The sequence below is a fragment of the Onychostoma macrolepis genome, chromosome 04 (assembly GCF_012432095.1).
Source record: "Onychostoma macrolepis isolate SWU-2019 chromosome 04, ASM1243209v1, whole genome shotgun sequence".
Taxonomy (NCBI): Eukaryota; Metazoa; Chordata; class Actinopteri; order Cypriniformes; family Cyprinidae; genus Onychostoma; species Onychostoma macrolepis.
Window position 1 is genome coordinate 8,128,942 of NC_081158.1, and position 21,516 is coordinate 8,150,457.

A 21,516-nucleotide genomic window follows, 5' to 3' on the forward strand; every position below is an offset into this window, starting at 1 on the left:
TGAAAGTTTCACTTTTTGAAATAACTTACAAGAAAAAATGAACTTTTTCACGAATTCTAATTTATTGAGATGCACCTGTATGCCCATTGAAAATGAACGCATTTTAGTACAATGCAAATACGTTAAAGAACCATATATGTGTACTACTGAGCATTAACATGTGTTTCATGGAGCGGAAGATATGATGCCTAGTTGCCAAGTACTGTAATGGTGCAAAAAGTCAAACTTCAGAGGCATGTCATCAATAACCTTTATTGGAATGTAAATGTACACCCACCCTGTTGAAAAAAAACAATAGAACCCTGCCCAAAACACAATAGAAAACGTAATGGTTTTAATGGTTATAATGGGAATTGTATTAGTTTTAATGGAAACTATAATGGTGTCTACTGGTATGTGATGGATTCTATTGGTGGGATGTTAAATCCTATTGGAAAAATGCCTAAAACACACTACAAAAAGGAATTTTGTAATGGTTTTACTGGAAAAAGCTAATGGTTTATAATGGTATTTTAATGGAAACCATTAGAATTTCTGTGATGGTTGGGTATAACATTGTATAACATTGCTACAATTTCAAGCAGCCGATGCTCCACATATAGGCTTCTAGCCAAAGGCTAATTTGCAGCCCCAGTCCCTGGTTAGGCTTTTTTAACAACAACAAAACAATAATCACACAAAAACCAAGCAAAACACACACACACAAAAAAAAAACTGAGACTGTGTACGACCATCAGTGTTCACAAACCTGCTTTTGTTTGAACCACTTTTTCAAAAGCTTAGCTGCAGGAATCTGTGAGGGCAACGGACAAGATAATTGGTATACCCAGGGCAGGCTTTGTAACAATTATCCTTGTATGGTTGTCTATATACAATAAAAATTAGTGCTGTCAAAATGAATGATTAATCCAAGTGATTAATCAAAAAATAAAAAATAACTCATAATCCTGATACCTTCCTGGTATGTACTATGCTCAATCCTATAGCTAATGGCAACAATGTCACATTTAACTAGAAGATGTAACAAACACTTTGGACTCAATCCTGTATGTACAACAACAGGTATGTAATCTACATCAGGATCTACACCAGTTACATTTCGTTCGAGTTCTCTTCTTGAGTCTCTGCCACGGACATCTTCGTACTTGGCTACATACGTCTGCTGTGTCCAGTGTTGGGGGTAACGAGTTACAAATTTAGTATAGCCTACTTATCACAACATTGTCAATTGCAACGCTAATTTATTCAAACGTCTCTCTACCGAACTACCTACTGTAGCTTAATTTGCGGAGGATGAAGAGAAAGCACCCGTTTGATAAATGAGCCAGTAGTGGAGAAATAATAACTTTTAAGAAGTAATCTTTTTTTGAGTAACAACCCCAACACTGGCTATGTCCTTGCTGGAGTGTGACGTGATTTGTGTCATGTGCAGGTGCGATGGATCACATACAAACCAATAGGGTGTCGGAAAATGCAAGGAGTAGAAGTAAAAAGTCGGCTGAAAAATAATTACTCCAGTAAAGTATAGATACTCAAAATTTCTACTTAAGTAAGGTAACAAAGTATTTGTACTTCGTTACTTGACACCTCTGATGATTAATTGTGGCTGGAATAATAATGTAGCTGTAAACATAGTTGCCTGCTGAAACTGAAATGTATAACATCTTCTTCATGATTAGATAGTCACGGTGAGTTTGTCTTTACTATACATGTTAGACGTGATCCACCTCATCGTGACAATCCTGTCAGATCATCCATCCTTTGAGTGAGAGTGTAACGTTACAGGTCAGCCGATCTGGTTTCGTCCATTAAAATGAACCTTTTCGACATCTTTCCGTGTTGTTGCTCAGCAATGGCATGGACGCAATGCTGTCTGGGGGTTTGACAAAAGGAGGGTGGGCGGTGCTCGGCGATGGTGACTGAGTAGATCGGACGTCACGTTTTTTACGGAAGCCACAAGGGCTTGTGGAAAATCACAGCTACTTTATGCAGACTGTGTGCACTTTACTGTGGATTGACTGTTTTGAAACTCATATGGTAGTTACAAAACCCCTAGACCTCAGTTATCATGAAAAAAAACAGGAAATTTCAATTTTGAAAATATGGGACCTTTAAAACCACATTCTTTTGCAAGAAATGCAAAAATCCAGTTTGCAAGAGACATTGCGTAGTGATCTGTGACCTCGGCAACAATGCTTAGGCTAGCTGTTATGTTAGTATGTAGTTAGTATATAGTTCTAGTAGTTAGTATACACAGTAGTTATAGTAGGCCACATAAGATAAATAAAGTTAGAATAGTATTTATAACTCTTATTTTACTTTATTATTTCTCTTTTTTCATTTACTCTTTGATCATTATTATATGCTTCCTGTTATTTGAGCTTGTTCATTACTGCTATTTCCTTTTGATTATTGTTCCTTCCATTTGTTACTGTTCACTGACATTTTACAAAAATAGACGTTCATTGCAAAAAGTCCACTACTTAATATAAGTAAGCAATTATGTCTAAAAACAACTAGGGAATTCACAAGCCTCTTTATAGATTCCTATACAGGCATCTAGTGGTTACACCATGAAATTACATGTTTTTCTTTGCTCTGACCAGGTGGCACTAATCTGTTTTCAAAAAAATTGATTTGAAAGGCCTAGTCTCTATTTTAATCTGAAATACCACATAAATTGAAAAATAATTAATTGGGAACAATTGTTCATAATCATTGCATAAATATTAGTTATTACCATAAAATTCTCTCAAAATACAAAAGAAAAAATATTATTGAATAAAAATATTTTACATTGATTTTACTGGGGGGCAAAAAAGTTACATTTCAGGTGTACCGCAAAGACAATGAGTGTGACTCCCAAATGAGGAGCGCACAAGGGTCAATTGACGCATCTTAAACAAAACTAACAATTGTTAAGAAGACCTTTGTCTCAAAATATGTGCATTAATTTTAGTGATTCTCATTTGCTAGTTAAATCTACAACATTTTAAAAAACACAAAATATTAGATCAAATAAGCACAGAAACAGCTTAGCACTGCTGCCCGTGAACGCGTCAAAGATCAGACTAATATACACGTGCATCTTGAAAAGCGGAAATTTTGGAAAGTGCTACGCCACGTTTTTGTGCCATCTAGTGGTTTAGAGGAAAATAATATAATAAATGCCTCATTTAAACATGCCCCCACATGTTTACGTCACAGTGTGGGAAGATTTGCATAACACCGCCCAAATGTACATGCAAAGTAAGAGGGCGTGATTTTTATTCTTACTGTTGTACTGTTGCTGCCACCGGCACCATGTCGTGGAGACGCTGTGTGTTTCGCTGTGAAAGCGAAAGTACTTTGTTTGGGCTTCCAAAAGAGGACACAACTAGAAATCAGTGGTTAAATTGTATTTACAACACTGTTTCAGAACAGTTCAACCCAAATATTAGAGTGTGTGCAGCGCATTTTATGGAGGACTATTTCCTGAACCTGGAAGAGTAGCCTATAATGCTGGCTTGCACAAAGGCTGTTTCTATAAAGTGGGACAATTCCAACTTTGCAAGGACAGTCTGGCGTTTATGACTCACAGCCTTTAAGTATGTTTTCTTATTTGCCACTGATGATTCAAACACGAGTTTTGAGCAGTGTAGAGTAGTGCTTGTTGTTTGTCGTTTCTCCGATCACAAATACAGACATGGTAATGTTTACGCAGCGCGATGCGACGCGTAAAAAGACCATATGAGTCATTATAATCAGTAATTATGTCCCCACTGGATGCAACACATGCCTCGTTTATAATGGGTTTTATTGTTTTGGTCTCATTGCGCTGGGACACGGCATCACAACATGGTAAGGGACGTAACATTTCCATCACACGCTTGAGGTATCCGGCCAAACACAACGCACTGGATAGCTGGCCAATCAGAGCACACCTCGCTTCTCAGAACGATGAGCTTTGTAAAAATTAACACGTTTCAGAAAGGCGGAGCATAGAGGAGCAACAATAATGTACAGTATGTGGAAAATAATGTTTTTTGAACCTTAAACCACATAAACACATTGCATTACACCAAATGCACAAAATAATGTTCTTTTTAGCAACATCATATGACCCCTTTAAGACATCCAATATTGAAATAATCATTGAAACAATCACCATATTGATCAGTATATTGATTGTAATTATAACCATACATAATATTTTAGAATAAAATTTCACAACATTAGTTCTTCACCAACAACTTGCATGCTGGCGAGAAGGCTGTCAGTCGATGGGAAAATGCGCTGCACATGGGTCTTTTGCAGGTCATCTTTTATCAAGGTCTTATGCTGCCATCTTCCCAGGTAACATAAATGGTAGACTGGTCAGAGAACAATATATAGCAAATTATTTCATTTAATTTTGTTTTGATCTCGCCTATCCTTTAATAAAGAATAATTTACGTCACTCTTTCATGTGTGCATGCATTTTATTTGTCACTAGGTGCGTTTACATGGAGCATTGTAATCGGTTTAAAAGTCCAATCCGAATGAAAATGCTCCATATAAACACCTCAATCGGAATAAAAATGCCCAAACCGAATGAAATTGTAATCGGTTTGAGAGGGGTGGGATAAACCTTTCTATAAACCGAACAAAATTAAAATCCTGCCATGTAAACACTTTAAACCGATTACTTTGCGTCTACGTCATCACGTCCAGAGGTCGGGTCGTCAGAACGTGAACGTGAAGTCGGCAACGGCACATTCTGTGATTTGGGGACACCAACACTACAGTAGAGACTGGGTAATAGTGGAGGTATAAAGTTAAAATTTCCATTATACAGTTAAAAACACATTAGAAAGGAGAACGCTTGCTGTGTGATGGACTATCTGCTCTCATGTCCGGAGTGAAAAACAGATCTGAAATGAAGCGCAATTTTCTGCTTTTCAGCTTAGAAACAACACAGTGATGATAGTGAAAGTAGCTCAATGAAAATAAACAACTTGACCAAAAGTTGCCTTTGTCATTTGTATTTGTATAGATGACAGATTCATAATTTCCGATCTGCTTGAATTTATACGTGCTCACGCCATGAATGTTGTACGAAAACACGATTGTGATAAAGCAATGCTCCTTTGATTCATTGTTCAGCAACTCTTGGTAAGAAATCGTGTATTTGTTCCATTTAAGTACAGTACAACTTTGTAGTATCAGAGTACAATTAATCTCAGAGCTGCATTACAGAGGGGCATATGATTTCTATGATCGTGTTCTGGCCATATGACTGAGCGTTCGAATGAACGCAAGGGATTCAAATATTAACCATTTATTCTAAGCAAGTGCAAACAGATATTAAAAATATTAACGTAAATATGGGCGTTTTTTCCTCTGGTGACTTGTTTTTGTTGTCACTGTAGGCTATTAGCATATCCTAAAATCGAAAGCACAGGCACATGTAAACACCATATCGGATTAGATAACGTCTCATGTAAACAGTTCATCGAATCTTTCAATCGGAATGATTTGAATCGGAATGACAAAAAAAGTGTACATGTAAACGCACCTACTGTTAGCATACACTGTGTGGTTATCTTCCCAAATTCTAGTTCCACTTCACTGGATCAACAACTATATAGTGTACTGGACATTCATGAAAAAGGTATGAGACCACAATATTTTTGGATTAAAAAAAAAAAAGTTTTATTTTGCTGTCATCACTTGTCAGCTTGGAGCTTTTGTCTGGTGGCTCCAGAAGTGCAAGTGTGTTACCAGACACTGCAAGGTAAGGCAAAGTCAGACAGTCCACATAACAAAATCTAAATATTGGATTGTTTTCCATGTTCAGTAGAGTATTGGTCAGTTGGCAAGAAGTATGCCGCACAGGTTTTATCCATTTTTGCATCATTGATTCTGTGATCCATCTCGAACATACGTAGCACAGGGCGTCGAAGTGGCCAAGGACGGGTAGAGCTCATATTTTATGAGCTTTGTGAGGAGATCTGGGGTGGGTCGCCTGCTAAGACGCCAGTGTTGTGCCGAAATCAGTGACCTAGAGAAATCTGTGACTAGAGGTCACTGTTCTGTAAATCTTCGCTTGAGAATGCGCCTGGTGTCCGTGCACATTGTCGTGACTGCGCCTGGAAGCCTGTGCTGTGGAGAAGATGCGCTGATTGAACATGCAAGAAGATTCAATAGAGGGAAAAAAAATTATTAGACACATTCTTCATTTTCTGTTTGTTTTTCCCGGGTTTAATTTAGTGTTCTCAATGTTATTTTTATTTATTAAAATTATTAGGCCAGTAAAACGAAGCATACTTTGATGCTTTTGAATGTTGTATATTACTTGTTTAGCAGAAGCTTTTATCCAAAATGAGTTACAATTGAGGAATACAGAAAGTGATTCATTGGAAAGAGGCAAATAAACAGGAAATGCTTGGAATACAAAGATGTTGTAAGATTGTGTGTTTATAGATTTTGTGTATCCATGTGTGTATATTCACACTGATAATGTGTGATCTGTTTTATAACTTTCATTTTGGTCAGATGTGAACAGCAACAGATATACATCATGGCCCCCAAATTCATCCAAAATTTGTAAACATACTGTATTCATTATTAGTAAAATAAAAAATAAAAAAATAAAACGTTTTAGTGTGATAATTCATTGTAATAACTTTAACAAAAAGCACAAATTTTATTTTATTTTGTTATTTTTATTTATTTATTTATTTGCAGAAAATGGACATCAATTTGATGACACTGTATGGTGTTTTAAAGCTACAATTTATTAACTTTATTCAGAAAGAAAAAAAATTGCACATTGGTGGTGGTGGTGGTGGTGGTGGTGGTGGGGGGCATGGGGGAAATGGGTAGGGTCTAATTTCAAATTTCAGTGTACTTTTGAGGGTGGCTTTAAAAACTATTTTAACTTAAATTTGTTTTGCTTGTTGCTGTCTGTTGAGTTACTGCTAAATATGCTCTTACCCAGTTTTTGGTCAGGTGCGGTATATTAGCTGCCGCCTTCCAAGATTTGTCATCGTAATATTTTCAACACATAATTGGACAACATTTGTTTAAATATGTATTTCATCAATAAGTCAACTCAGAAATCCTCTGGCATTTAAATTTGCATTTGTGTATTTTAGACAGCAGACTTTTATTTTGTTTTTATGATGTGATGTCATAAGACTGCGCCACTCTGTTCTCCTGCATCTGTTGTGATTCGGACTGAAGAAAGGTTGGTGGTTTTTTAAGCATTTAACGTGTTTAAATCAATGCAAAACGTTCAGGAAATTTCATAGATTTTACAAGCAACGTGAAATGGTTTAATTATGGATGAAGTAAACATTGTGATACTTTATCTAACATGAATAAGTGTTATTTTTATGAGTAAACAGTACTCACACATGAATAACAGAAAAGCTGCGTCTCATTTCGCTCCCTATGTAGTCAATCAGTTTATCATAAAGACGAGTTCGCTCACTGGTAAGTAGTGATGAGAGAAACGGAGCTTTATGAAACTTAATTTAAGTAATTGAATGGATTGCTTCGCAAAATGATTCAGTGATTCGAAGCACAAATACAACAAACGCAATGATGACTGTTAAAAGCCAGTAGCATTTCTTTTTCGTGAAAACATAATCTATTAAATATAAAAAGTGTTAAATGAGCAGACAGTAATAACAACAACATTATTAGGGTTGCCAACTTCAGAAAAGGAAAATAAGGGACACTACATCATGTGTTTATGATATGCTTTTGTCACTACGCTTAACCTTGGCTTAATATTCTAGCTATAAAATTGGATTTATCTGCTCATTATAATGTATTTTGGCTGCTTTAAAAGCTTATTTCAGACATGAAATTGTTTGTTAGTGAAAAATACACATTTCAGCATTAGAGTAATCTCTCTGCTGGTCATCACTCAGAAACATCTGCAACGTTTTAATTAGTTTACATGGTTATGAAAATTAAACTAAAAATAACCTGCAGGGAATATTCTGGGAAGGTTCTCTTTAGGTTATAAAAGACAAAGAAGCATACAGGGAAAGTTCATAGAATGTATTTATTAGGATCTCAAAATAACCAAAAGGAAACCATTGGGGATCGTTCTGTGTTTGTTGGGTATGGTGTATGTCTGTGAATACGGGGAAAACTGTGTTTCATATGGCTTTCATACGGAACACTTTAATGCCTAAAATATGAGACAATTCTGTATTATACAGAACGGTTGGCAACTTTTTTTTTTAATAAGGTGATTTAAGACCATTAACATCATTTTGACTGGCTCACGTTAGCAGTACAGTAACTAGGGAGAAGATTGAGACGCACGCAGAGATCTAGTTTGCATTTATTTTTGGTTTTCTTTATTATTCTCATCTTAAACAGGACAAAGTGTTCAAACACACAGAAAAACTCCTGCCGAAACGACTGAGATCCACGTGACCCTGTTATAAAGATGGCGTTTATTAAAGAGGAGAGTGAAGACATAAGGATTGATGAAACGTTCAGAGCGAAACATGAAGATACTGAGGAACAAACAGGTTAGTTTTCATTCTCAAAACTCACTCATTTGATCCTTATATAAATGTCCATCTCTACTGAAATGAATTATATTTTTAAAGAATGTCATGAGCGTCCTAATTGAAGTTGTTTTATTTGACATGGAGAGGTTCCTAACTAGAGAAATACACTCAAAATGGCAAGTGATTTAATAAATCTTAAAAAAAACTAAAAGGTCCTGGCAGTCACGGAGATAATGAAAATGTCTGAAGACTGTTATGAAAATGAATGTTAAAAATAAAAACCTGTCTATGAAAATATCTGCCTGAGGTGAAGCTGATTGACTTTATGCCAATAAACTGAAGCCCGTTCTGTGACGCATCCTATGAAATTAATCAGATAACTTAGAATCATAACATGGACGTAACATTACAACATGTAACTGCACAAAAGGATGCAAATGCCAGTGAACTTTAAGTTGCGCGCTATAGCGAGTGAGAGAGCTCCCTCCGTGATGTGCTTTCATGACAGCGCACTGAAACACGGGCAAGAAAAGCAAACAGAATTTACGATAGATTTCACATCCTAAAAAGTTCTTGTTATAATGCTTATGGCGTTCATGTTTACACTGGTAATACGCAGCGTGCTCAACATGTTAATACATTTTAATATCCCAATGTATCCTGTATTGGATTAATTAGATAAGTATGTAGCTAAGCCAGACTGACCGCATGCTGTGGCCAGCGAAACAATCAGAGCTCAGGGTGCCGCCCAAAGTGCTGCCATAACCAATCAGAAATAAACTAAAAAATTCCAACGATCATCGTTTTCATGATCGATCGTCACTGTCACAACTGAGTGCTCAAGAAATATCTGCATACACACAAAACCACTGAAACCGATTCAAAACAATGTAGTATACATGCCGAACCAGTATGTGGCGCTGTAATTCCGCCACAGAGATGCACTTAAAACAGAGAAGACGACCTATGTGCTGTATACAAACTAGGGGTGTGAACGTTAACGCATGCGATTAACAAAAAAACAAATTAACACGTTAATATTTTTTTAACGCAGATTAATCTTTTGATAAGGTTTGACCCCAACTTCTTCCCGTCATCGCAGCGCGGAAGGTTATCTATCATTGTGTGATAAGGGTTCAGCGAACCAATGTTGCCAAGCTAACGGCACAAGTGGGCTATTTTGAAAATACAGTCGCGGGAAAAATTACAGAGCCCTGGGTTGCAGTTTTTTGGGCTACTTTTATAATGTACTGCGTTATACCCAAAGTGTATATAGACAAATAAAAATTAAAATAGATCCTTTTACTGATGTGTATTATACTTGGAACGTATCTCTGGCAACTTAAGAACGGAGAGGCGGTTGTAACATCACAAACAACGTGAGTTTCAGCAGAGCAGCAGAAATAAACATGACAACAGCCTCTATAGATTATATAAGATAATAAACAAGATTACGATAGGATATGGTCTGTATGTGATCTTCTTGAGATGAATACGTGCATCTGAAATGCTAATTTGTGCGGCGATATAAAAGGCTATAAATAGCATATTTTAACAACAGTAAATTACCAAATTCCACATGTGATCGCAAAAGAAAGTTATTGCAAACACTCGACGGTGGTTTGAAGTGAGTTCTGCGTAAAAGTGCACTATTAATTTCATAAATTGTCTTATGTAGCATGATGCTAATGTTAGCTCTAATGCACCTGCAGAACAGGTCCAATTCTTCTTCATAATGCATTTTGTCATAATACTTGACGTAAGGTCGCAAGAAAAGTTTTGTTGTATTTATTTAGAAATACTTTTGATAATAGTTGGGTAAATGTATATTGGGATTGAAGCGATGTGGCTTGGTAAACGTTTTATTGCTAGTATAAAGGCTGATAAACAGCTGAATAAAAACAAAAGAATAATGATAAAAGAATAATAAGGATTATGTCTCATACCTGGCCGAAGTGTGAAAGTTAAACTAGTTTGTCATGCATTTTTTTATCAGCACATTTCCAGGTAAATCCTAGTATTTTAAATTTGCGATTAATCATGATTAATCACAGTCCATGACTGTGATTAACGAGATTAATTTTTTTAATCGATTGACAGCACTAATATAAACCCAACATAACAACAAGGAAAAACTTGTAAAGTTAGTAAAGCTAATAGGCTCAGTAGCTCCTGCAGCACAAACGCAAGCATGTACACTGCAAAAAATGCAGTGAATTTTTGTCTTGTTTCCAGTCAAAATATTAAAAAATTCTTAAGTAAAAATTGTTGTTTTCAGAAAAAAATAGTCAAAATTAAGTGAGTTTTTGCTTGAAACAACACAATTTTTACTTGTCTAGAAAATCCTTCTTGATTTAAGAATTTTTTGATATTTCGGCTGGAAACGACAAAAAATCTAAGCAAGAAAAGCATTTTTTGCAGTGTAGTCTGCTATTGTGATCATCATTTCACAAAATCTGCACAAATCTCACTAGCTGGCCACGGAATGCAAGAGTGAATGTCTGTTTATCATAGCAGACACACAACAAAATAATGCTTCACAAAAAATAAAGTGCAGAGGATGAACGAATGATAAGGAAGCACAAAAATGAAAGTGCAGTAAATAATAATAGATACAAACAAGATTTCCTTGTTAGTTGCCAGCAACACTTAAAAACCAGTGTTACTCACGTATGAAGTAGAATTTCCAGTGAGATTTTTCAGAGTTTTTCTTTTTTGCATTCTCATATCTCTTTCTGCAGTCTTTTGTCAAATCTTCCCCTTGTTTTTTCTCTCTCCTCCACCTTCATATAAGTTTTATTTACACTGAACAAAATTATAAACGCAACACTTTTGCAGGGATTAAAGTTCTCCGTCGCTACGACGGATTTCCGGTAATTGCAGCGAGTCTACGGCGGATTTCCGTCATTTGTGGGGTTCCCGCCTGTCTTTAATGTCTTAAATTCACTTTTCATAATTTTAAATTAAATTAATAAATAGGCTTACATTTCTCAAATAGTGTAATAAATGTCTTAATTTTAGTTTGAATAGGCCTTAAATTAAGGAAAGTCGAGGTGTATTCATCCCTGAGGGGGATGTGATCAAAGCCTGGAGTGGAGTGAAAGCACGTTCCTCTCTCCGCTCGAAGTGTTCTGTAATTACTCCGCTGGGTCCACTCCAGGCTTTCCGTTCCCGCTCACGGAAAAACTGCTCCGTGTTCATTCTATTTGAAAAGTTATCAGGGATTTACGACGGATTTCTGTCAGTTGGAAAAAATGAGGGGAAAAGAAACATGTAGCGCATTGTTGCTTTTCTGCCAGCACATCAAAAATAATCCCCGCCACGGCTGCAGCTTCTCACTGACAACACAGTAACGCTGCTCGCATCATTCACAGTCAGGTTATTATCAGAGAACAGAGCAGAACTTGAATTTCGGCACGGGATTGCGGCTACTAATGATAATTCTACTCATTCCCGCAGGTTTCCGACGGAATGTATCACATTTGCATGTGCTTTTGAGTCTTGAGAAGTTGGGGGCTACTGTATAATTTCAGTTATTTGAATAATTTAATAGTTCTGTATTCAAAATTGTACATTTAAAACATGAATCTCCACATGAATTTATTAATGTAATTGCACTCATTACACCTCTGAGCCTCATTAACTCTTTCAACGCCATTGACGAGTTTTTACGGCAATCCGTGTTCTAGGTGTATTACGGTAAGGAAAGCCCTAGCCCGGGTCTTTAGGGTGCAAATAGAAGACGACCGGCATACATGGAGGATCAGAGAAAATGTAGATCATATATAGATCATAGCCTATGTAGATCATGCTTTGACCATTTTGAATCTGATCGGGACGATGTAGTCAGTGAGAGATGCATTTACAGACAGAAACATCTGTAGTTATAACCGATCCGTCGATCTGAATAGGGGTGGGTGTGTGGGCTCTATCTGTCTGTCTGCATGTACAGTATATGTATGCATATGTATGTATGTAGCCTGTGTGTGTGTGTATAATCAAATGTATGTATACGTGTGTGTGTGTGTGTGTGTGTCTGTTTGTTCTGTTTATTGAATGCTATTTAAATTATTCATATAATTATTTACAGGTGAAAGAATATGACAACTGAATGTATTTTGCATGAAAATGCACTACTTTGATAAAAATGCATTTTTCTCAGTTTTTTGTCCAAAATGTTGTATTTTTGATGGTACCCACCTGCATTCAAATGGTCATAAAACATGAACACATGAAGATAGAATAAAATAAGAGACTTGGTTCTTTATTTTGATATATATGTTCTTATATTCATAGCAGAAAATATTCTGAGGGCCGTCAAAGTTAGGTGAAAATCATCAAAAATGCTGGCGGTGGCTGGCAACTTTTTTTTTTAAACGCTGGCGGTGAAAGAGTTAAACATCTGAAAATGTATCTACAAGCCACTTTTGTGTTCTTCTGTGCCACCTCTGTAGTACAAATAATTTTTTTATTAATAATGATTTCATATAATTGGTAACTTATTTGTCTTATTCTACTTCTTATATTTTTTTTAAATATAAATTTTAAAAAGCTTATAAACAATTTTTTTTTTAATTTGACAGATGAAAATGATGCCATTGCAAAAAAGAAAATGCCCTGTAAGTCACTTTAAGGAGTCAAATGTCACCTTGTATTAGGAAGGCTAGTTTTTGATCAGAATTTTTGATTATGGATCAGAAGGTGCTCCTAATTAAATTAGGAGGACAAAGCTCCTAAAAAGAAAAGTAAGCATAGAGCCATGTGTAACACATTAGATCCATGCATGAGGTCTTAAAGAGACAGCAGCCTAAATAAACCTGCTGCTGTCTTTCATTATACAGTGAAGACTATACAGTGTTATTTTACAGTTGAATAGATTATAGTTAGACCTAACTGAAAAAAATTAAGTACTGATAATTTAATTTATCTTATTTTTGTTTGTACTATTGATTGTCATTAATTTATTTGTTCTTATTTTATTATTTACTAAATTATTCAAATACATGCTTGTCTTTTTTAGTTAAAATAAATTCTGAGTGCAGGTGATTGTTGGGTGGGAGGGGACGTGGTCCGTGGGAAACAGTCCTGCCACCACAGCTGGAATAAATCCTAGAGGAAACACTGCATACATTTAATAAAATTAGAAAAATGTATTTACAAAAGGTAAAACGAAAATGCCCCTGTAAATCACTTTGAGTCAAATGTCACCTCGTATTAAGAAGGCTAATTTTTGATCAGAATTTTTTAGTATTGATTAGAAGGTACTCCTAAATATTTTAAATTAGGAGGACAAACGCTCCTAATTACAAGAAGAAAAACACGGCTCTTAAACTGGATGTGTGACAGGTATGGCTGTGGAATGGGCTTTGGCCGAGGAAAAATTTGCAGTCAAAAGATTTTTTTTTTGCTTTAACCCGTTTTGTTTTTGCCCCCATTTTTCATAAGCTGAACTCAAAGATCTAAGACTTTTCCTATGTACACAAAAGGCCTATTTCTCTCAAATATTGTTCACAAATCTGTCTAAATCTGTGTTAGTGAGCACTTCTCCTTTGCCGAGATACTCCATCCACTTCAAAAGGTGTGGCATATCAAGATGCTGATTAGACAGCATGATTATTGCACAGGTGTGCCTTAGGCTGGCCACAATAAAAGACCACTCTAAAATGTGCAGAACAACACACATTACATTACATATTTCATGGCACACTCATTTTATGCGTTTTTGGCGCCACCTATTGTTGTGGGTGTATTATTGACATGTCAAAGTCTAGACCCTGAATATAAGACGAACGCGTTTTTTCAGATGTATTTCCAAGGAAAAAAACATTGTCTTATATTCGGGTCAATACGGTACTTATATTTAGTTACTTTATGGAAATTTATTTACATTACTTGCATTCATCTATTGCAAACAGTGCTGACAACAGTGAATTGTACACAATAGCACACATATACATCACTCAGATGTCTACTTCATATCTAGTACCTATTAGACATATTCATATCAAAGATTTTAAATAGACATTTAGTAATCGTATTTAAGATGCATATGGTTTAAAATGTATGTAAATCTACTTTGAAGATGTGCGTGTGCTTCCTGAAGCCCCCCCTGTTAGCTATACATAATAAAACGTGTTTTTACAGCAAAATCACAACTATACAATACCATTTAACATCTTTACACTTTCAACAATTTTCTCTACAGTAGTTCAACAAATGCAAATTTAAAATAAAGAACCGTGTTTTTGGTTTGTAATACTTGCATTTGTAAACACCCTCATCCAAATTTTCCGCCATGTTCGATTATGACGCATCCTCTTCTTTTTCTTCTTTTTTATGATGTATCCTCTCGCGTGGCCTCCTGGGATAGAAAAGTATACATCGGATGAGCACTCAAAAAGCTGGGCAGAAGCAGTAGGACATTTGGGAACTTCTCGACCACTCTTTTATGAATACTGAGGTTTCGGACATACTTATTTGCTCGCCTACTGCTTTCCCCCTACTATATAGTAGGTAAGTAGGCATATTCGGACGCACTTTAAATAGACGGACGTCCGAATCTCGCGAAAATTAGTATGTCACCCAGGTAATTCTCGCCTACTCTTTTATGAATACTGAGGTTTCAGACATACTTATTCGCTTGCCTACTGCTTTTCGCCTACTATATAGTAGAGAAGTAGGCGGTTTCGGATGCAGCCGGAGTTCATGGAGCTCTCGCCTAATGAGCTGGTGATTTGAATCAGATGTGTTAAAATAGAGACATAACAAAATGAGAGGAGACCAGGAGTGACTGGTCTATAATATACCAGTTTTGAGGGAAAATGTTTGCTTCAATGTTTTAATACTTTTATCTTGGTTTTGATGTCTGTTGCTTTAAGCCATTAAAGTGCCATTAACCTGTATTTGTCTTTTTTCAATTTAGACCTGATGGCGCTGAAAGAAGAGAGGCGAGAACTGACAAAGATAGAAGAGAAAGATCAAAATGAGAGACTTGACTTCATGACTGTGGAAACAACTTCATCACCAAAAAAAGTTCAGAAGACCGAATCTAACGGTTACTTAACCTGCCATCAGTGTGGAAAGAGTTTCAAGCAAAAATATATCCTTCAAATGCACATGATTGTTCACACTGGAGAGAAGCCTTTCAAATGCCAACTGTGTGGAAGGAGATTTGCACGTAAAGAAAACCTTAAACGCCACATGAATAGTCACACTGGACTGAAGCCTTTCATATGCCAAGTGTGCGGAGCATGTTTAGCACATAAACAAAGCCTTGAGTCCCACATGAAACGTCACACTGGAGAGAAGCCATTCACATGTGATCAGTGTGGAATGAGTTTCAGACATAAAGTATCCTTTGATTCCCACACGAAGAAAGAACACTCAGGAGAGAACTGTTTTAAATGTCATCGGTGTGGAGAGAGTTTCACTTGTAAAGGAAACCTCAAAACTCATACGAGACTTCACACTGGAGAGAGTCCTTTTACCTGCAATGTGTGTGGGAAAAGCTTCACATATAGATCACCCTTTGATACCCACATGAGAAGACATACTGGAGAGAGGCCTTTTGCCTGCAAACTGTGTGGGAATAGCTTCTCACGCAAATCATCTCTTCAGATTCACATGGTCGTTCACACTGGAGAGAAGCCGTTTCCATGTGATCAGTGTGGAAAGTGTTTCAGACATAAAACAACTCTTGATGCACACATGAAAAGTCACACTGGAGAGAGTCCTTACATCTGCAAATTTTGTGGGAAGAGCTTCTCAAGTAAATCGACCCTTAATGCCCACATGAGAAATCACACAGGAGAGAAGCCCTTCAACTGCAAAGTGTGTGGGAAGGGCTTCGCACAAAAAGGAAATCTTAAGCTTCACATGAGAAATCACACAGGAGAGAAGCCTTTTGTGTGTGGTCAGTGTGGAAAATGTTTTGCGCGTGAAACGAACCTTACTTACCACATGGCACTTCACTCAAAGGAGTTTAAATGTCATCAGTGTGGACAGAGATTCCCAGACAAGAGACACCTTACCTGGCATGAAAGAATTCATTCTCGAAAGACTTTCACTTGCCATGACTGTGGAAAGAGTTTCAGATTTAAAGGACACTTTAAGGTTCACATGAGAATCCACACTGGAGAGAAACCCTTCACCTGCACTCAATGTGGAAAGAGTTTCAGTCAGAACATAACTCTTCAGATTCATTCGAGGCTTCACACTGGAGAGAAACCTTTCACGTGTCTTCAGTGTAAGAGGAGCTTCACATATAAAAGAGACCTGAACCGTCATTTGCAAACACATGGAAAGAAACTGCAGTGCTCTGCGAGTGGAAAGAAGCTTAGAAAAAGGAGCAGTTTGAAAAATCAAAAGCATGTTCGCTCTGGAGGAAGGCAGTTTAATTGTGATCAGTGTAATAAGACATTTCTTTTGCCATCACACTTACAGATACACCTGAAAAGCCATGCAGATGTGAAACCATATTTGTGTTCTTCATGTGGAAAGCGTTTTAAATGGCTCAGTAGTTTAAAATGGCACCAGAAAATACGCATCTGTGTGAAACTAAAGCTCCGTTCACACCGCAGCCGAAAGTGACCCAAATCTAATCATCTGCCTTCATGACCATTTGCATTCTTCTCCTCGAGATAGACTCTTCTACATTTTTAACCGCTGTGTATGTGACCATCTGCTTTGCTATAATTCAGTTGTTTGGTATAATTCAATTTTGGTTTGCGGCAGGACACACCTTTGTGTATATTAAATTCATCTTTGAAACTTTACAGATACTTACATTCATAAATGTCAAAATTAAATGTCATTATTATAAGTGTCGTTATTGTTAGATTAGTTCATTGTAAAGTTCATTAGTTATGAAACTCAATTATGAAGGCAGGAAATAATGTCATTATCCAGATTAATTCAGTTCCATCTTTTGTTCTTATCTGAGGGCCTGTTTCCACCTGGTCACTTCATGCATTTTCTCTGATCGGATAGCTATCTGATTTTTTTTAAAAACTGTTCCATTTACACTTGGCCATAAATGTATCTTCGCAAAATGGATATATATCCGATCTTCAGTTCCCGTACTGTATGCAAATTTAACAGATTTCACGACAATGAAAGCAACAGATATGTGCTGTATTTATTTATCAAAAGATAATTTCAAGATCAAAGACTGCAATAGGAGAGAGCGTGGCATCAGCACTAGTTAAGATCATTTAGTATCACTGCTTTTAATGAAGATGATTGTGTGTTTAAGCATCTGCAACGTACTTTTAGTTTCATTTGCGGCAGTTTTTCCGTCGGCTTGCTGAAGAGATACTCAGCTACCCATCTGCAACGATGCATGTTGCATTAGCGCTGTCGTATCTTATTATAACATATCATAGCCTATAAAATGCTCTTTATTATTTTAACATTTTGGGAGGAGTAAAATTTACATACGTTTTTTCAACCAGATGCATTTTCACTTGTCCAGCTTCGTCTGGAATGCAGTCCAGACCACCTCCTGAAGTGGTTTGAGCGATCAGATTTAAATCCGTCTCGAAAGAATGTCGGAGGGCATTTACACCTGGTCTTTTCAAAATTGGATATCTATCCGATCAGAGAAAACGTACAAGGTGGGCAGGTGTAAACAGGCCCTGACAGTGTCAGTGCAGCCTAATTGATCATTTCTGAATATTACTGAATCTTTAAACCCCAACTGAGAAGGCCAAAGGTGACAATGGCAGGGAACACAAACTCAGGTGACCATAGTGGAAGAAAAACCTTGAGAGAAACAAGACTTAGTTGGAGGAACAGTTCTCCTCTGGCCTCAATGAACAAACACTGCAATTTAAGATTGAAGGCTGTATCACAAAAAAATTGGTCCACAAGTCATTTCTGTGATTGACAGTGATAACTGTAGCAATGAACGGAACAAAATATCTGACAAGACAATGTCAAAATAGACCTGTGTATTAAGTGATTCGGAGTAAATTCAGAGTAACAGAACTACAACAGCAACATGGTGTTATTATTGTAATATGTGTGCTTTGTAGAATAATTTTTAAATCTCATATTAACAACAAAATATGAGTTTGAATTTGTTGTTGGCTGCATCTTACAAGCTGTTGTTGAAAGTAAAAATAACTAACTTGTTTACATCTCTGTTTCAGTCTCTGTCAATATAATAGTTGTTACTGCTTCAGTCTCTTGTTGCCATTTTATGTCAAAGCAATGTAACTAATGTAGCATTTGGACCAATCAGACACACAACTATTTGTTATATTTAACAAATAATCTCTAAGGCGCCCTCACCTAACCAAAGGGCCAACAATGAGGGTCTATGGACCCTTCCCCCGAAATGCAACTAACACTTCAAAAGGGCAGAACAGGCCTCTGGTTCCATGGCAACCAAAAACAAACCATCTGTTAACACTAGTTTTATTCTCACAGGAATGCGGGCAGAGCAACTTTAGGAAAGACACATAATGACCATAAAAATGGACTCTTCTCTAATTAATTCATAGAAAAGTATTTCTTTGAATGAACACGCATATCCTTCAGGTCATTGTGTATATTGTTACTGTTCTTGTATATTGTCTTTTGTATTGTATGCTGTTTTATGCATGCTTATGATAGAACCACTTGTTCATATAACCTTACCTATACCGTAGTTTAGTATCGATGAATTCGTCTTCAGATGATAATTGAGAGTTTATATTACATGTTGATACATAGGTAACATATATTCAAATTATATATGCAAATTACCATGCTCCTAGACAAAGGGTCATAAAACCCCCCCAAATATTTCCAACCTCCCACCTGGAAATTCAGCCTTTCTCATTGGTCAAGCCCATCCTGAGAGGCGTGACTCTTCCCATACTTTAATGTGCTCACACACAGTTCCGCCTGTGCTTCCGCTAAATCTTCTGCCCGTGTGGAGAGCCTGAGCCAGTGTGGGCATACCCGGTGTGCTCCAACATATAATCAGTCTGCGGTTCTTTTAGATCCTGAGAGGATGAGGAGGATGAGCTAGAACTCTTCTGGACTCCTAAGTTGGTGCCAGGCCTCGCGTCTTTGACTTTCCATTCATCAAAGATCCTAGGATCTTAACTGATGTCTCTCTTAGCTCTTTTTCACTTTCCACCTGGGAAGAAACTCCCAAATCACCATCGAGTCGGAACATCTTTGGAATTCATCACTCTTCAAACCAGGAAGAACTTGATCGCAAGTCCGAACCCTTGAAACCATCAAGACTTTCATCTGAGACTGCATCCGCACACTCGTCAACGACCAAGGCGCAATGCAAGTATCGTACATTTAACTAAACTAAACAAAGGTTTAGTATAAGCTAGACCCCGTTATAAACGGCACTGATGGTTTTATTCAGGTGGTTAACTGACTCTTTTCATAGCTTCATTCTCTGGTTTCCTGATGGTTTCATCCATCAAGTCTCATTTGCCCTTTCCCATGTATGAGTGATTGTATGTTTGTTTGTTTGTTAGACTAGTTTGTGTTAGTGTTTAGTTAATAAAACTCTTGTGCACAAATTACATGAGTTTCTGATTCTGCCTTGCAAATTAATGTCCCTTTACGATTTTGATCCTTGCTACACGCTCTAATGCATTAATACTGTAGGAAAGGCCACGAAAATATCCTTTCTTAGAGTTGATATTAAATTAAACTAAATGTTCGCTGGACAAACAGATTAGTAGATGGCAATTTAATTCTGCTACAGTTACTACTGGCAGCTGATATAAATAATTGTAATTAATCATAATTAATTGTAATTATTTATATACATTTCCCTTTTGAGCTAATTTGCTACACTAAAATCACAATCACTAAAACACAGACCATTTCTCAATAGTAAGTTCTAGAATTAAATACAACTATTATTTATATAAAATATTATTTCTATTTTTATTTTATACAACAGCCATCATAAAAGTTGACAGCAGTGAGTAGTGAACGCACACACCTGGAGCAGTGGGCAGCCATTTTTGCTGCAGCGCTTGGGGAGCAGTCAAGAGGGTCTGGCTGCAGACATAGGAGCGAGTGGAGCTCCACTCAAGAGCGGAAATACGTCACCTCCATGAGCGACGCGTCCGCCATGTTGGTCCGGGCAAGACTTCCTGTGAAAATACGTCACTTACACTAGCGATGCGGCTGCCATGTTGGTCCGGGCAAGACAGAGGTGTCTTTTAAACTGATCCACAGGTTTTATCCTGTCAAGTAATTTCTACAAAGGTTTAGAGCTGATGTAGAGCTATCATGCTCTTTTTGTTTAAATGCTGATGAAACAGTGGACCACTTATTTTGGTCATGTCAATACACTCAGGAGTTTTGGTATGATATTGGTGCTAGAGGTCGATCGATGTATCGGTTTTGCCGATTAATCGGCACCGATAGTTGATTCCCGGAACTATCGGTTATCGGCAAAAATCCACGCCGATAGTTTTTCCGGGTTGTATCCGCTGCTGGAGCGGCTGTGAATGGTCCGTTATCATTAAAAAGTGCGAGAGCCAACATATATATAGAGAGAGCGGCCTCTAGAGGCAAAAATCACTGAAAACATGTGTATTTGTTTTGACACGTGATACTGCGCGCTGCACAGAGAACACACGCTGCCTGGAGAGAGCGCAGTGCACGGACAGCGCTGACATTTCAGATGCACGTTTAAAACACAGACAGCGAAAAGGTATGTATACAGTACACTCCAGTACATGTTTTCATGTCAATATAAAGTAATTAATTTGTTGACTAGATGCTGCATTGGAGAAAGAACAGCAGTATGTTTGCCGACAAGGCTGAGAGGACGCTAACATTAGCAGTACCTCAAGCGGTTAAATTAATGTGGCAAAAATACAGGCAAGTCCAACCCAAATGTTTAATGTCATGATTGTTACCATAAATTTGCATTAGTTCATACCCAGCTGGTCGCATTCTTTAGCCTGCGAAGTTGCAAATTTAAAGCCTGTGACTATAGAGAGCAAATTACATGCAACTCATGCAGCGGGCAGAAACACAAATTAGA

The 21,516-nt window shown here is 37.1% G+C and overlaps 1 protein-coding gene across 2 annotated transcripts; it reads left to right on the forward strand.

Moving 5' to 3' along the window:
* Nucleotides 1-7,165: 7,165 nt before the first annotated feature.
* Nucleotides 7,166-19,976, forward strand: LOC131538722 (gastrula zinc finger protein XlCGF57.1-like). 2 transcript variants are annotated; one of them, XM_058772787.1, is made up of 3 exons: nucleotides 7,166-7,210; nucleotides 8,362-8,516; nucleotides 15,421-19,976. In XM_058772787.1, the coding sequence occupies exons 2-3, from the start codon at nucleotides 8,432-8,434 to the stop codon at nucleotides 17,085-17,087; spliced, it is 1,752 nt and encodes a 583-aa protein (XP_058628770.1). In that variant the 5' UTR covers nucleotides 7,166-7,210; nucleotides 8,362-8,431; the 3' UTR covers nucleotides 17,088-19,976. The 2 variants fall into 2 exon arrangements, with proteins under 2 accessions (XP_058628770.1, XP_058628771.1); XM_058772788.1 differs by lacking the exon at nucleotides 7,166-7,210 and adding an exon at nucleotides 7,301-7,458.
* The last annotated feature ends 1,540 nt before the right edge of the window (nucleotides 19,977-21,516 follow it).

Excerpts from the sequence above, each read along its gene's own strand:
- LOC131538722 (XM_058772787.1), top strand. The coding sequence starts at position 8,432 with ATGGCGTTTATTAAAGAGGAGAGTGAAGACATAAGGATTGATGAAACG. Across the intron at positions 8,517-15,420 it reads AGATACTGAGGAACAAACAG|ACCTGATGGCGCTGAAAGAA; the intron begins GTTAGTTTTCAT and ends TTTTCAATTTAG.